At 43.3% G+C, this 17,523-nt stretch overlaps 1 protein-coding gene across 1 annotated transcript in view; it reads right to left on the bottom strand.

Annotated features, from left to right (window-relative positions):
- Window positions 1–361: 361 nt before the first annotated feature.
- Window positions 362–17,523, bottom strand: part of LOC126259338 (protein ABHD13) — a 57,529-nt gene continuing 40,367 nt past the window's right edge. Inside the window, exons 4-5 of the mRNA XM_049956044.1 lie at window positions 1,518–1,678; window positions 362–1,350 (exon numbers count right to left, since the gene is read on the bottom strand). Of these exons, the coding sequence (XP_049812001.1) occupies window positions 1,072–1,350; window positions 1,518–1,678 (440 nt within the window). The 3' untranslated portion in view covers window positions 362–1,071. The remainder of the gene's footprint in view (window positions 1,351–1,517; window positions 1,679–17,523) is intronic.

Below are 17,523 nucleotides of genomic sequence, written 5' to 3' on the forward strand. Positions count from 1 at the left end.
ACAAAAAACTGTTTCAGTATGTGCAATTACTGCTGACACAATATGAGCTGCGAAATTCATATTTCAACGTTTATATTTCCTGTATAATGTCCAAAGAAATTCACATCACTTAAAGTTTTGAATTTTGTTGTTACTAAATTACGTATGTGAGCAATAATACCCTGACAATCCCTATCTCAGATTTTGCAAAGAGAAACTAATTAAGTATGTGTGTCAAGATGATTGAATCAGATCTCAGATATATAAATGGGCTAGTCCTTTTTTCATCAAAGGATTTTCAACTTTCAGGTGCAGGTGAGTTGTAGGGCAATGCATCACATCATTTTCAAATGCACAAATTTATACTATCATTCGATCTTAATGAGTTGTTTAATAATGTTTTAATAAGTCTGCAATGTATATAAAAAACAAAATACATATTTAAAAATACAAAATGTATGAACTTAATTATACAAATTGGAGCATTTCTGTTCTGTGACTACCTGATGCAGAATTTTATGAGGCACGTCGGAATTATAGAAGTATTGTCAGTGCACTGTTCAATACCTTGTTTGCATTTTATACAGTCTAGTCTCATTCAGATGATATGTAACTTGTTCTGAATACAAAGTACTTCATTACACAACAAGCTGTCTTCAAGTCACTAATGCACAGTACTCGAGTTCCTGCTAATGTTGCACAAAATGTCAAAAAGTACACTGGAAGTGCTACTTCTAGTTCTCAAAAATGTTATTAACACACTAATTGACATTATCAAATTTTAAAGTTTGATTGTAGGACGGGTTATATTTGTCACTTCAACTGTTTAAATGGACAGAATCTTGCAGAACTATGAATCATGGCAAACCACATTCACAACCTTCAATCACTGCAACTAGTCTTTGTGATGTACTAACACAGCTATAAGGCTTGTTTTCACTTTACTTAGGCTCTAGTAAAATATTTGTGACAAATAAATGTGGTTCTTTACACCTGTCTCTAATGCAAAAAAGCCACAAATGAATGAAATCACAAAATAAATAAATAAAAAATAAATAAATAAAAGTTGTATGATAAGGGCACTGTAAGCAATCACACAGTCTTCATGCCAATATCACAAGGAACTGCAACAGGTGGAGATGAGTGGCGAACACGAACATCCCTCAAAAATGTTGCAATTGCATGGTAATAACCAGAGTTAGTCCATGTTTCATTGTGGCTACCATTTGCAAATTGTATTAACTGTTTGTGGTGACTACCACAACGTTGATGCAGGTCAGTCATCATTTGTGGCGGAACCAATCTATCAGCCAAGCCTGACAGAAAAAGTGTTGGGATTGGGACACAACCAATCTTATTGGTTGAAACAAACTGAAAGCAAAACAAAAGAGAAATCACATATTTTCGTACTTCATACAATAAACACACACTTAATTTAATCTAAGACAAAAGGACACTTTTTGTACAAAATCAAATAACTCACAACTAAATAGTTTTATTGTTAATACTTTGGACTGAGCATCAATGAATTATAATACCTTATTCTTGTAAAAGCACAGAGGTAAATATTGCAAAATTCTCCAACCGATAAGTACTTTTGCCATATCTGGAATACTTGTAAATGTATTCTCTACAATTAGGCACCATATTTTTGCAGAATAATCAGGGCTGGAGGCAACATCAATTGCAACAGCACCTCCTGAAAATGAAGAAAATAGTAAATGGGAAAAAAAAAGATTGTGATACAAATAAAGTTTTAATCAGTTGATGCTTCACAACAAAATACAAGTTCATGACTATAATAGAACTGGGGAGTCAATTAACAATTCACCTTATATTACGTGAAGAGAAAAAACTGAAAATGGAAGGAGAATATTTTTTTAAGATTACACAGTAAATAAAAAATTTAAACTCTTTTTCTGCATACACTTTCAAAATGGATGGATTTACCCAATTTTGGGGTGTAGAATTTACTGGTAAAATCTGTTTTTCTCTAGCACTTCATATTTTATAGATACACAGTGGAATCGAAAACAGTACTGGCTAACATTAACGGAATTAAAACAAACAAGAAATACACTTTAAGAACTTTAGCACTCAATACTATTTAATATGTATACCATATTTACTCGAATCCAAGCCGCACTTTTTTTCTGGTTTTTGTAATCCAAAAAACTGCCTGCGGCTTAGAATCGAGTGCAAAGTAAGTGGAAGTTCTGAAAAATATTGGTAGGTGCCTCTACAACTAACTTCTGCCATTGAATATATGTAGCGCTACACAGGCATGCTTTGCAGGCACAAAGATAAATACTGGCACCAAAACCTCTGCGTCAGTAAATAAATTAAAAGAAAAAGTAGAAAAATGTAAACAGTGAACAGTGAGGTCATCAGTCTCCCAGTCAAGATTTCATTCACATGGAAGTGGTGAAATCCATCAGCAATGTGATCAGATGAGGAAAGAATGTAGGAGAGGCAAAAGTGAGGCATTGAAGGCAATACTGATTCCAGATCTAAGAAACAATTTATGGTGAAGTAATTGACATCAACTGGATCATCAATCAGTAAGCACAATGAGAAAAACAGTTGGGTTTGCCCAAGGCTCTGCATGCACAGGGAGCAGGATGTTACACAGCCATCTACTCCCATCCTTCATAGGCAAAGTCTTAAAGAGGGGGAGAGTATCTACCATCCAACAGTATGACTAAGTTCAGGAAGAATGTCGTGAGTAGCAGAGAGAGAGCTTGGTGACAAGCCTAACATTGCTGAATGGCCCGGAGACTGCTTAGTGAGTCACTACATATTAAAACACAGTCAAGGAACACCTGCTTAATAAAATAAAACGGAGGGCTCTGTGAATGGCTATCAGCTCTGCTGTAAAACCCCGCATGTTCCTGGCAACAAATGGGGTTCCTGAACTGCAGTAGATGTAAAAGTATATTCCATCCTATCCACAGTTTCAGAGCCTGCAACTCTACAAGAAATGAAAGGAACAGAAGCTAAGGTCTATGAAGGAGAGGTGAAGGTCCTGTTAGAGGGCTGCAAGGTGCATTCCAACTGGTAATCCCATTCAAAGGCAGGTAGTAGGGCTTGATGCTCCACTTATACAAAAAGAATATGATATTTTGGGTGATCAGGAAATTGTTATATTGTGATTGCATAGGAGGCCAAGAATTGGCAGCGTCAGAACTGAAGGAGGAAGAGCCTTCCTTAACAAGGAGACTGTCTATGGGACTAACCCGAAAGGCTAGTCGAATTCCATGATGATGGACTGGTTGTAACAACTGCAAAGCTGAAGTCACTGCAGAGCCAAAAACCTGCCAACCATAGCCCAAGTGGGACTGAACAAGATCCTGAAAGATATGGAGAAGAGTATGGAGATCTGCACCCCAAGAGGTGTGGGCAAGAAAGCAGAAAGCGTTAAGCTTTCACACAAAGCTAGCCTTTAATTGATGGATACACGGCAACAAGTCACCTTTTTGTCAAAGAAACTGGAAATGTGTAATCCAAAAAAATGGAGATGTGCAACCTTGTCCAAGTGCTGGGTACCCAAGTGGAGTTCTGGGTCTGGATGGACTGCAATATAATAACAAAATTCACTATCCACATCTTTGCTGGAGAAAACTGGAAATCATGGGAAAGGGTCCAAGTGGAGGCCCATCAGATGGCACCTTAGAATTTGTGTTCAGCCAAGGCTACAGAGTGGGAGCAGTACAAACTGTAAAAGTCATTGACATACAGAATGGCGGTGACCTGCTGCCCAAAAGAGGTCAGTGATGGTGATGAAGATAATGACATGTAGCACAGAGCCCTGTGGAACGTCATATTCTTGGACCCATGATGAGTAGACTGTAGGACCAATTCTAACCCAGAATAAGCAGTAGGATAAAAACTGATGAATAAAAATTAGTAGGGAGTCTTAAAAGTCACAGTAATGGAAGGTGAGTAAAATATGGCACAAATAAGTGTCGTATGATTTGTGTAGGTAAAAAAAGACTTAGACCCCAAAGTTTGAGAGCACAGTATAACTAATAGGCAACCATCCTTTCAAGCAGTTTTCAGAGTGCATTGGTGAGGTCAATTGGAAGGTAGATGTCAAGAGATTATGGGTTTTTGCCTGGTTTACGGATTGGGATGATATACTATCTCGCCATTGTGAAGCGAAGAAACCTTCGGCCAATTATGGTTGAAGACTCTGAGCAGATGTAGTCTTTAGTAGCATTCAGGTAATGGATCATCTGACTGTGACTTGAATCAGGGCCTGGGGCCGTATCGTGGGATGAGACAAGAGAACAAAGCAGATCCCAGTCAGTGAAAGGTTCATTATATGGTACAGCTTGGAGGGGAGTGAGACATATAGGGATGTCTTCAGCTTGTCGTTTCCGCACTAGAATGGTAGCTGGGTAAGGACACCAACGCTGTTGCACAGTGGGTCACAAAGTGTTCAGCAACAACAGATGCTTCGTTGAGAGTGCTTAGCCCACAACAGGGCCGAAGAGGCATACTTTCCCAGGGAGGAGATGTAGTGCTCCTAGCATTCCTTATTACTGGTTCCATTAGAGAGTGGGTCTTAGCACAAAGTTGCTCAGAAGTGATAAGGTTAGTCTGCAAAGAACATCAGTTGAAATGTTGCAGGGCTCTTTGGCGATCCTGAACAGATACTGCAATGTCTTTGTTCCATCATGGCACTGGCCAGTGGTTGAGAGAATCTGTCGAAAGAAGAACAGTAGTTCCAGTGGCATGGGTGACTGTATCACACACATCTTGCACAAGCTTGTCGATGGAATCTGAGGGGGCGAAGGTAACAGCAGAGGCCAGTTTACACAGTTCATTAACCCTGAAAGTGAACAGAACAGTTGCTAGCTATTGCGATCCTGCAAATAAATTCAGTAATGCTCATTACCAGTAGTGTGTGTTAATGCACCCAGTGCGAAGTTGCATACCTGCATTCTGCAGTCACATAATGAAAATGGGCAATGATAAACTGACTAGTGTCCCTTTCCATACCTCGCTGTGCTCAATTGTCTATCACTTCATTATTCTGGTCCAGATGTGCATTTATGTCCCGTATCAACCCATATAATAGAATTCATCATACAGTGTAGAATGTCTTATGTTGCTGTGCACCAGCAAGCAGTTAGCATTAGAAGCAATCCTCGTTCCATTAAAAGATATTAATGGAGTGAGAAAACAGATTCTAGTAGGAACTGCGTCTTTCTGGAGCATACAGAAAATAGGGTGATTCCCAACACGAAAAAGAAGTTGTCACTGAAAATTAATAATAGTAATGGAACAGTCTATAAGTTATTATTGGCACTGCAACTGTGAGAACATAGAGCTGAGTTGCTTCTGAGACACAGAAGATGGTCAGATGTTGGACCAAAATTGTTTGTCTTCAATAAAAAATACTGGTACAGCTGTGTCTTTTATAGCACAATTTTTAACCTTCCTAAAAACTGTTCAACACTGCCTACACCTACACAAAATACTCTCATTAAAGCAGTGCTGAGACTTTCCCACTTGTCATTCCATCATTCACAGTCAATTGCATGGTCACTTGGAGCCACAACTGATGAAGAACAAAATCAACTGGGATATAGAGAAGATTTTACAAAATACAAGGTAAGAAAACTTCTTAATGGCAGATTGGGAAACTCGTTGGTGTGTAGGTGTGCTGGACCTTGTCGTTACGAGTTGGTCAGCACAGCCCTACACACGCAACAGTTCACAAGGATGAACTAGCTCTGTTAGATATTTGACACAGTAATTTGTCACAATAGGAACACGTCTTATTTCACGCTAATTAATTACTCAGTTAGGCAGTGGAGTAAACTCTAAGAGAAACTGCTACACTGGTATAAAAGAGCTTTTTTTCACTCAAAATAAGATAAAGGTACCTGAAAGGTATTAAATTTGTATTTAATCGCACTCTCTCCTAATTAGAGTCATAACATGTTGTCTGCATTAAAAATTTGCAGAAAAAGGAAAACAAGACTTCCAGTTGTGTTTCTGTGTCAATTTTTGGAAACAAATAGTAGTTCAATAACATTCAAAACTTAAGAATAATGATGTGGCAACAAGTAAGTGCACATTATATGGACTTCAAAGTGAGATCTAGAAGATAATTTGAAATTTTCTGCACTAATGTACCTGTTTCAACCACCCATCACTTTGGTGGGGCATTTGTCCTCATTGACCAAAAATTTGACAAATGTATACTTCACATTCAAAGGAAAATATTGCAGACAGCAAATAGCCCTGACATTCCACTTTTCAAGTAGTTATAACATCCAATGAAAATTATGAATGCCAATAGACTTAAAAGTAATAGGTACATTTAAGACATCAAAGGCTGAAGACATGCTCAGACATTTTACACTAATGGAACATGATGGTTGTTTTTAAAATCAGAGATGTATCCATGGAAATTATACTGCAAAGTCTCTCCAAAGTCTCCATTTTATGCTCATCCCCTCCCCCCCCCCCCCTAAATTCTTCTAAAAACCATTCAACGACACCATCATGTGCCACATGCAATTTCACTTGCCTGCATCACAGTGAGCTCACTGGAGCCATAATATTATTACAGCTGTCAGTCTCCTTACCTTCCATATCCTTTTTACTTTCCCCAACCCCTTGCACCTCTCACTCCACCCAACACAAATCCTTCACCCCAGCTAGGATGTGGGGCCAAGAGAATGCAGTCTGCCACGTCAATCTCTCTCTCTCTCTCTCTCTCTCTCTCTCTCTCTCTCTCTCTCTCTCTCTCTCTCTCTCACTCGTGTGTGTGTGGGGGGGGGGCTAGAGAGGAGGGGGGCTAGAGAGGAGGGGGGCGGGCTGGAGAGGAGAGGGTGAGGAGGGGGGCTGGAGAGGAGAGGAGGGGGGCGGGCTGGAGAGGAGAGGGTGAGGGGGGGCTGAAGAGGAGGGGGGTTGGGCTAGAGAGGTGAGGGGGGAGGGGTGTTGGGCTAGAGGTGAGGGGGGGTTGGGCTAGAGGTGAGGGGGGTTGGGCTAGAGAGGTGAGGGGGTGGTCTGGAGAGGAGGGGGGTGGGGTTGGTATGGAGACGGGGGGGTTGGTCTGGAGACGAGGGTGGGGTGGGGTTGGGCTGGAGACAGGGGGGTGGGGTGGGGTTGGGCTGGAGACAGGGGGGTGGGGTGGGGTTGGGCTGGAGACGGGGGGTGGTGGTGGTGGGATGAGGTTGCGCTGGAGACGGGGGGGTGGGGGTGGGGTTGGGCTGGAGACCGGGGGCTGGAGTCGGGTGGGGGGGCTGGAGACGGGGGGGGTGGGCTGGAGACGGGGGTGGGCTGGAGACGGGGGGGTGGGCTGGAGACGGGGGTGGGCTGGAGACGGAAGGGGTGGGGTTGGGCTGGAGACGGGGGGCTGGGCCGGAGGGAGGGGGGCCGGAGGGAGGGGGGCCGGAGGGAGGGGGGCCGGAGGGAGGGGGGCCGGAGGGAGGGGGGCCGGAGGGAGGGGGGCCGGAGGGAGGGGGGCCGGAGGTAGGGGGGCCGGAGGTAGGGGGGCCGGAGGTAGGGGGGCCGGAGGTAGGGGGCGGAGGGAGGGGGGCGGAGGGGGGGGCCGGAGAGGGGGGGGCCGGAGAGGGGGGGGGCCGGAGAGGGGGGGGCCGGAGAGGGGGGGGCGGAGAGGGGGGGCGGAGAGGGGGGGGCGGAGAGGGGGGGGGCCGGAGAGGGGGGGGGCCGGAGAGGGGGGGGGGCGGAGAGGGGGGGGCCGGAGAGGGGGGGGGCCGGAGAGAAGGGGGGCCGGAGAGAAGGGGGGCCGGAGAGAAGGGGGGCCGGAGAGAAGGGGGGCCGGAGAGAAGGGGGGCCGGAGAGAAGGGGGGCCGGAGAGAAGGGGGGCCGGAGAGAAGGGGGGCCGGAGAGAAGGGGGGCCGGAGAGAAGGGGGGCCGGAGAGAAGGGGGGCCGGAGAGAAGGGGGGCCGGAGAGAAGGGGGGCCGGAGAGAAGGGGGGCCGGAGAGAAGGGGGGCCGGAGAGAAGGGGGGCCGGAGAGAAGGGGGGCCGGAGAGAAGGGGGGCCGGAGAGAAGGGGGGCCGGAGAGAAGGGGGGCCGGAGAGGAGGGGGGCCGGAGGGAGGGGGGCCGGAGGTAGGGGGGCCGGAGGTAGGGGGGCCGGAGGTAGGGGGGCCGGAGGTAGGGGGGCCGGAGGTAGGGGGCGGAGGGAGGGGGGCGGAGGGAGGGGGGCCGGAGAGGGGGCGGCCGGAGAGGGGGGGGGCCGGAGGGAGGGGGGCCGGAGGGAGGGGGGCCGGAGGGAGGGGGGCCGGAGGGAGGGGGGCCGGAGGGAGGGGGGCCGGAGGTAGGGGGGCCGGAGGTAGGGGGGCCGGAGGTAGGGGGGCCGGAGGTAGGGGGGCCGGAGGTAGGGGGGCCGGAGGTAGGGGGGCCGGAGGTAGGGGGGCCGGAGGTAGGGGGGCCGGAGGTAGGGGGGCCGGAGGTAGGGGGGCCGGAGGTAGGGGGGCCGGAGGTAGGGGGCGGAGGGAGGGGGGCGGAGGGAGGGGGGCCGGAGAGGGGGGGGCCGGAGAGGGGGGGGGCCGGAGAGGGGGGGGCGGAGAGGGGGGGCGGAGAGGGGGGGCGGAGAGGGGGGGGCGGAGAGGGGGGGCGGAGAGGGGGGGGCGGAGAGGGGGGGGCGGAGAGGGGGGGGCCGGAGAGGGGGGGGCCGGAGAGGGGGGGGGCCGGAGAGAAGGGGGACCGGAGAGAAGGGGGGCCGGAGAGAAGGGGGGCCGGAGAGAAGGGGGGCCGGAGAGAAGGGGGGCCGGAGAGAAGGGGGGCCGGAGAGAAGGGGGGCCGGAGAGAAGGGGGGCCGGAGAGAAGGGGGGCCGGAGAGAAGGGGGGCCGGAGAGAAGGGGGGCCGGAGAGAAGGGGGGCCGGAGAGAAGGGGGGCCGGAGAGAAGGGGGGCCGGAGAGAAGGGGGGCCGGAGAGGGGGATCTTGAGAGGGGGATCTTGAGAGGGGGCGTGGGGGAGAGGGGGGCTGGAGTGGGGGAGAGGGGGGCTGGAGTGGGGGAGAGGGGGGCTGGAGTGGGGGAGAGGGGGGCTGGAGTGGGGGAGAGGGGGGCTGGAGTGGGGGAGAGGGGGGCTGGAGTGGGGGAGAGGGGGAGTGGGGGAGAGGGGGAGTGGTGGAGTGGGGGGAGTGGTGGAGAGGGGGAGTGGGGGAGTAGGGGGGAGAGGGGGAGTGGGGGGAGAGGGGGGAGTGGTGGAGAGGGGGGAGTGGTGGAGAGGGGAGAGTGGTGGAGAGGGGAGAGTGGTGGAGAGGGGGGAGTGGTGGAGAGGGGGGAGTGGGGGAGAGGGGTGAGTGGCGGCGAGGGGGTGGAGGGAGAGGGGGAGGAGGGAGAGGGGGAGGAGGGAGAGGGGGATGAGGGAGAGGATATATATATATATATATATATATATATATATATATATATATATATAAAGATGATGTGACTTACCGAACGAAAGTGCTGGCAGGTCGATAGACACACAAACAAGTTGGGTTCAAATATATATATATATATATATATATATATATATATATATATATATATATATATATATATATATATATAAACAAAGATGATTTGACTTACCAAATGAAAGTGCTGGCAGGTCGACAGACACACAAACAAACACAAACATACACACAAAATTCAAGCTTTCGCAACAAACTGTTGCCTCATCAGGAAAGAGGGAAGGAGAGGGAAAGACGAAAGGATGTGGGTTTTAAGGGAGAGGGTAAGGAGTTATTCCAATCCCGAGAGCGGAAAGACTTACCTTAGGGGGAAAAAAGGACGGGTATACACTCGCACACACACACATATCCATCCACACATAAACAGACACAAGCAGACATATTTAAAGAGGGAGGGTGCGAGTGTATACCCGTCCTTTTTTCCCCCTAAGGTAAGTCTTTCCGCTCCCGGGATTGGAATGACTCCCTCTCCTTCTTCGGAATCCATGTTTTCCGAATGTTCTCTCCTCACTGACTGCATGGAGAAACTACTTATTTCTTATTTTATCTTTAAATATGTCTGCTTGTGTCTGTTTATGTGTGGATGGATATGTGTGTGTGTGCGAGTGTATACCCGTCCTTTTTTCCCCCTAAGGTAAGTCTTTCCGCTCCCAGGATTGGAATGACTCCTTACCCTCTCCCTTAAAACCCACATCCTTTCGTCTTTCCCTCTCCTTCCCTCTTTCCTGATGAGGCAACAGTTTGTTGCGAAAGCTAGAATTTTGTGTGTATGTTTGTGTGTGTATCGACGTGCCATCGCTTTCGTTTGGTAAGTCACATCATCTTTGTTATATATATGCTGAAAGGTTTGATGTAGCCCAACACGAATTCCTTTCTCGCTACCGAGCTCATCATCTCACAGTAGCACTTGCTCCCAATGTCCTCATTTATTTGCTGCATTCAAATTTCTGTCTTACTCTCTCAAGTTCAATGAAAATTATTCCTTACTGTCTAAAAACATTTTATCAACCTGTCCCTTCTTCAGAATCCATGTTTTCCAAATGTTCTCTCCTCACTGACTGCATGGAGAATCTACTTATTTCTTATTTTATCAGTCCACTTAATTGTCAACATCCTTCTACAGTACCACATCTCATACACTTTGATTATTTTCTCTTCCAGTTTTCCCACAGTCCTGGATTCACTTCTATACAATGCTTTGCTCCAAATGTAAATTTTCAGAAGTTTGTTCCACAAATTATGGCCAATGTTTGACACTAGTAGACTTATTTTTCGCCAGGGAATGCCCTCTGTGCCTGTGCTAGTCTGCCTTTTATGTCTTCTTTGCTTTGTCTTCCATCTGTTATTTTGCTTCCATGGCAGCAGAATTCCTAGACATCGTCTACTTTGAGGTTCCCAGTTTTGATGTTAAGTTTATCACGAATCTCATTTCTGCTACTACTCATAATTTTTGTCTTTCTTTGGATTACTCTCAGTCCATATACTGTGATCATTCTATTAAACAGGCACTTCAGTTCTTCCTCACTTTCACTGAGGATAGCAATACCATCAGCGTCACCCTGAATTTTAACACCATTTTGGAACATTTCTGTCAGTGTTTCTCTGATGTCTAGACTGAACAGTAGGAGAAAAGACTTCATACCAGTCTTTAAACCTTTCTACAACAAGCTCTTTGTTCTTAGTATTCCACTCTTATTTTTATTAATCTCTCCAATAGTATAAAATGAAGGTGGAACGGCATCTACAGTAACTCTACCTAAATTTAACAAACATCTTTCGTTATCTATCAGAGAATGAATGAATATTATTAATCCCTGTTGATATTGATGTGCCCACCAATTAAAGTGTTGAACTCAGACAAGGAGAATTTGCAGATGGGAAAGAGATAATGGTATATTCAAATTTCAGATCATGTTAAACAGTTTCATTTCATTCATTTCTTGAAATATGACAGTCTTTGTTGCAAATTGTTTTTATCTATTATTTGGCAATGACATGTTTTGCCCTTGTGAGGCATCTTCAGATTAATGTAGAGGTGTAAAATAACATTGTGAGGCACACATACATTAAAAAACAGGGGATAGGGGTAGTATGAGGCAAAGTTTCAGGCTGTGTAGCAGTCTCTGCAACTAATAACAACTGTGAACTTACATAAGAAGTAATGTGATGATGCAACACCTCTCCTTTACTGCCAGCATATGGCATTAAGACAAAAATTATAAGGAAACATTACCCTAATGTCATAATGCAAATAAAAGCAATATGGACCTGAAACTGCCCAAGCAAAACTACAACATCTACTGCAAAGAAGAACTGCGGCAAATCAAGAAAAATATTTCAAAGAGCTTACATAATACAGAGCAAACCACACTCTCGCATACACAGCATGGAGCATTGCATATAGCAGACAAAATGTAAATATAATGTGATTGAGAATAAAATATATGACAGAACTCGCACCAGGCACACAAAGATAGAGCCGTAAAGACAATATAACTGTACTAACTGGCATTAAGGGTACATTGTATTGTTCAAACAATGTACTCAAGAGAAGTAGTTGTACAGCTAAACTACACATGCGGAAAACAATAAATTAAGTAAACATTTGATGCATCTTCTGTTCTCAACCACATTATATTTACATTTCGTCCTTTGTATGCAATGCTCCATACTGTATATGACAGAATGTCATTGGCTTCACATTATGTAAGCCCTTTTAAATACTTTTCTTGGTTTGCCATACTACTTCTTTCCAGTACGTACTGTACTTATACCTGTCATTTTATTCCCAGTTTCAGGTCCCTTATGCTTTTATTTGCCTTATGACAATAGGATGATGTTTCCTTATAACTTTTATCTTAATGTCATATATTGGCATTAAAGAACAGGTGCTGGGTCACCAAATTACTCCTTACATAAGTTCACAGTTATTGTTAGTTGTAGAGATGGCTACACAGCCTGTAACTTTGCCTCATACTATCCCTGCCCACAGTTTTTGATGCACCTATACCTCACAATATTATTTTACACTTCTAGGTTATCTGAGGATGCTCCAAAAGGTCGAAATGCATCGTTTCCAACACATAGATAAAATTTTTCAATAAAGACTGTCTTATTTCAATAAATTCTTAACTGGTTGCTGTATCAGGTGCCCAGCACAGATTGGAGTTAATTTCTTTTAATTGTGGAAAAATTTCATTGTCGAGTCCCTCCAACTAGAATGAGTGCTAGATCCTCTGTGAGAAGGAAGCAGTGGAGAAATAAACATATTCACAGTTATAGGAACGTTGCAGAAATTAAACTTTTTAACATTCACTTGAGCATACATTCCAAAGAGCTTTGTGATGAGAACAGAAACATATACTCCACTGAAGAGTTAACACAAATAATATCAGTAATATCACCAAGCCTGGGCATGAAGTAAACTCAGTATTACACTCTTTTACCCTGAGATGCTAGTTACGCAGCACAGCAGAAGAGCCTTGATGGAATGCAGAAAATGTAGAAAAACAACAGCACTAAGTTGAAACTTTAAGTCAGTCTATGGGGAATACACAGATAGCACAATTGGTAGCAAACTGCATAGAAAGGCACAGCTTTGGATTTGAGCCCCAGTATGTATTCATTTTTTTACTCTGTCCCAAAATAATGATCGCAGAGTCTACTTTGACAAAGAGTAGAAACTTCATTTCATTGTCTACCTATGATGTTACTGCCAGGAGTAAAAAACTGAAGATCCTCCATCTTTCCAAAAGGCAAAGCAAGCCTATCAGCATAATTCACAACAGTGTAATTTCCTACATTGTATGTGCTTCATGACTGAACATTAAAAAACTTCAACACTTTCTTCCACTGTACATTCTGCATCTGTTTTCTTAAATAAGATTTAACCACTTCAGCGCCACACTATTAATACTCTCCAGGGGTTTCTCCTCAATTTGCTTCTTAAATTTGTATATGTATAATCTGGTATATGAATGAGAAATATCATGACACAAAGATGGTGTGCAGCATTAGTAATTATTAAAAACATGTATGTTCTAGATTTGACAGACAGTGATTGAAGTTGGATTGAACAAGCTGTTTGCTAACAATCGTGATATCTGAGTAGACATAATGAAACAACTGCAAGCTTATTCTTCTCTGTTCTAGTTACAATTTTCTACACATTATAAAACTAAACCACCATGGAGCATTCAAATCACTACCATACCATCACGTTTACCATGACATCATTTTTACAACACCCAAACAAACCAAAGTTCACCCACAGCTAGTTACCTTGCCACCTGCTTCATATTATCATCACTGCTCCCACTGTAAAACTTATGTCACACACCCTCCTACTTCTATCCTACTGCTGAACACCCACTTCATCAAAGAAAGAGCTGCCTGTGAGATTCTGTGTCAGGAATCAAGTGATGCAGAACCACTGTTCAGGTTCTCATAACAACATTATGACCATTATGACAAGGAGTCAATAAAATAAACACAGAAAAAAAACTCTCGCAGAAACAAACTGTGCGACACAGCAGTCACAATGTGGGTGCCCACTTTATCGATTATGCAATTTGGATTCTTCCTCGCAATATCAGTATCTCAGAACTTGGCAGAGGAAAACTTGTTCTACAGCATATGCTGGATACACATAACCCAAGATATGCAGTAGATGTCTGTGTACCACCACTTTCCACAGTGAAACCCATTCATGAACTCCTCATTATCTGCCTTCTTCATTAACTTCTGCCATGCTCAATGCTCTTACAGGAAGTATAATACTATCTTCTCCCAAAGAAAAACATTCAAATATGCTTTCTGAGTAAGAAACTCACTACGTAATCTTTCCTTATACTCAAAAGTTGATCATGTTACTTCTACCTACTTTGTGCGATTTGGCTGAAATGCTAATCACTTGCTTACCCAAGCACATAGCACTCTCCAAGCAAATTTGACATTTGTTGCCTTCATTTTGTTACAATCTTAATTTCTAGCAGTGTGCATCAAGTTATGCATGACCAAGAACTAACTAGGTAGTGCTAAATCCATTTCTTGCAAGAGAGAGTCAAACAAGACTGCAGCAGAGCATTACCTAGAAGTAAAACTTGACATTAACTTTAAGAAGTTTTGTATTCCGACTCAGATCTCACAATTCCAGTACAGTATAATAGAGACATCCACCGAGCCCAGACTTACAGAATATGTCCTTACATAAGAAGCAGGATACTAACTCATCAAGACCTAGGACCCTGCACTAAACCACCTACGGGAGCAGAGCTAAGATCTGTAGGCTCAATAATATGAGAATCAATATGTGACAGAGAATCTACTCTATTTACATCTACAGAGGCAATATCATGGATGAACACACACACACACACACACACACACACACACACACACACACACCAAAGGTACAACACTGTGGGCTCAATCAAAAAGGAAAAACTTCCCACTGTCAGCATTTACAAAGTGACTAGACTGTTGAAAGAATGCTCAACAGCATGGGAGCTAAGTGACATTCATAAATCTGTCCTCACAGTGCCAACTAATAGGAATATTTGGGCTTCTATCATGAGCTACTGAAGTGGACTGTGCACAGTCTACACAGGAGCACAGGAACAAACCAAACACAAAACACCATGTCTACAAAAACAATTGACAGGGCACAAGGAGCATGCACCTGAATGATAGGGAGTGGACAAGCAAAGGACACAAGGAAGAGATGGGGCTGTCCAAAATCCAGAAGCATAAAGTACAGCCTTTACATCACAGCAGCAACAGTAATACCTGATGATAGCACCAAGGTACATTATTGAAAAATTCTGCCACCAAGGCACAAATACAGACATGCATACTGGAGATATGGTTTTACAGATACACCACCAGGATAATCTGAAAATTTTTCCAGGTTTTGTTTATTAGTATTGAATATTTAGGCTCCGCCTCTTTTTACTCATTTCAATATAAACTGGCATTCTGTTGACTACTGTATTCCATGCATCACGTAAATAATGACCACAACATGTTGTATGCTCATTTTAACACATAGTTTATCATTATTAACTTCTACAAATATTATATCACAATGATTGGAAGTCAAAGCAAGCTCATGTGAGGGTTCCTCACACATTTACCATTGTTGCATTCTGACTCAATATAGCAAGTAGTAGTGCCAGCCAGCAGTAATAATGACCATTCCAAGGACATTGTAGAGGCAAGAACTTACAGTTAAAATTGCAAACAAGCTATTGTATGGTTTTTGATATTTAAGTGTCCAGTAAATGATATACAGTCAAAAAGCTCACCATGAGTACATTCTGAAAAATCTAACTCTTAGAACTTTTTTGCTCTACCTTTGTTTATACTTTCATGGCCCAGAATGAGGATATTCCTGAATGTTTCCATATGATATTTCTTGCCTGGGAGCAGTCCACACATTAATTGAAGACTTACTCCTACCGAGAGTTCTCTATTTTGTATATTTCCAGTCCAATAACTTTGTTTTATCACAGATTAAAAGTCATGAAAAGAGCAATGACGGTCATTTCTTCGATGAAGAGACTCACTGATGGAGTGAAGGTTGAAGTTTCTTGAAACTAACAAGAATGGTTACAAATTAATCATCAAGTTGCCATAGATGTAATGTTGCATGTTAGACTAGCAGTTTTTTTTTTTAAATCTTCTGATGTTGGACAAGCCCTTGAGAATTTTAGTCTGCTTTGCATTATTACCATTCCCGCATACTGCCCTGGTACCACAGCTGAAAAATTTAGCTGAATGATTATGGTATCAAAAATGCTTATGAATTTCTCTTTGGAAAACTTCTGATTGTAGAAAACAACAATAATTTACTTTCTTTAAAGCTTGTTCCTTGAAATTCGATCCTTGTAAGAAATAAAACAGGACTAAAGCTTTGAAATGGCAAACTTTTTTCAATTTCAAGAAGCATGTAAAACATACTTCCACAAATCATTCTGCACAATATTCTTACAATCTTCGATAAATAAAAATTAAAAGTAGTCTTGTTCCCAGCTTGACTGAACTGATTCTGATTAGATTCATTTATTGTTACATAAAATTCTTTCAATGTCTGCAGAAAAGAACTCGTGTAGCTATTTCACAGGTGGTGGTGTTAATTCTTGGTTCTTATGAATAAAAACTGGTACCAGGAAGGCTGAGGTTTGGGATAATTTCAGGGTAACATTTTCATAAAACAAAATTGCCACCCTGAAACAACTGACTCACAAAGGGAGGTCCCCAGGGGTAGGATTGACTTTTTGAATCTGTATATGGCAATGTAGGTTAGTGTACCAGATACCATACCCTGCAGCCATTCATCAAAGTGGGCCCACATTTGCAAATACTCAATGAAAAAATAAATTAATTAAAAGTAAAGACTCATAATTATGTGTGATGCTCTACAGCCTTAAAAATATTAGTATATCATGCAGAGTGGCAGCACAGTGTAGTGGTTAAGGTATAGTCCTGACGTGCAGAAGATTGTCTTCGGATACTGTCAGGTGCTTTGAAATTTTTTATTTGTAAATCTTTATCGAAATCAGTTCCGTCATTATATCCAATTAATTGGTTTAAATGTCCTTTTTAGTTTCTAATCTTTTGCTGCATCATTTTCATCATCATACAGACTTTTTTATTTGCTTCCATTTTTAATTGTTATCACTCTTTATTCATTCTGTATCTTTGTGCATGCAATTTTATTTTTATTTATCTATCATAATATATTAGCATTTAAAATTGCTGACCTAATGGTTAAAACACAAAAGGCAAAATAATCTGTTTATATTGCTTGTGCAATGGGGTCAAAAATGTGTTTCTCACTACATGACATACAGACATTTAAAAGATAAACTCTTGTTGCACTATGGATAAGATAATGCATACAAAGACGTAAACAAAGGAAGGGATGATAAATAACACGAAATTCAACCAAAATTAGAAACATAAATAATGAATTCAATACCATGGATGAAAATATAGTGTAATAAACTGGAAGAAATGAAGCAGAAGTTAATATCTACAGAAAATTTTTAAAATCACTTGGATAAAGAATCCAAATTAAAAATAGCAGGAAGAAA

This window comes from Schistocerca nitens, chromosome 5, assembly GCF_023898315.1.
Source record: "Schistocerca nitens isolate TAMUIC-IGC-003100 chromosome 5, iqSchNite1.1, whole genome shotgun sequence".
In the NCBI taxonomy this organism is placed as follows: Eukaryota; Metazoa; Arthropoda; class Insecta; order Orthoptera; family Acrididae; genus Schistocerca; species Schistocerca nitens.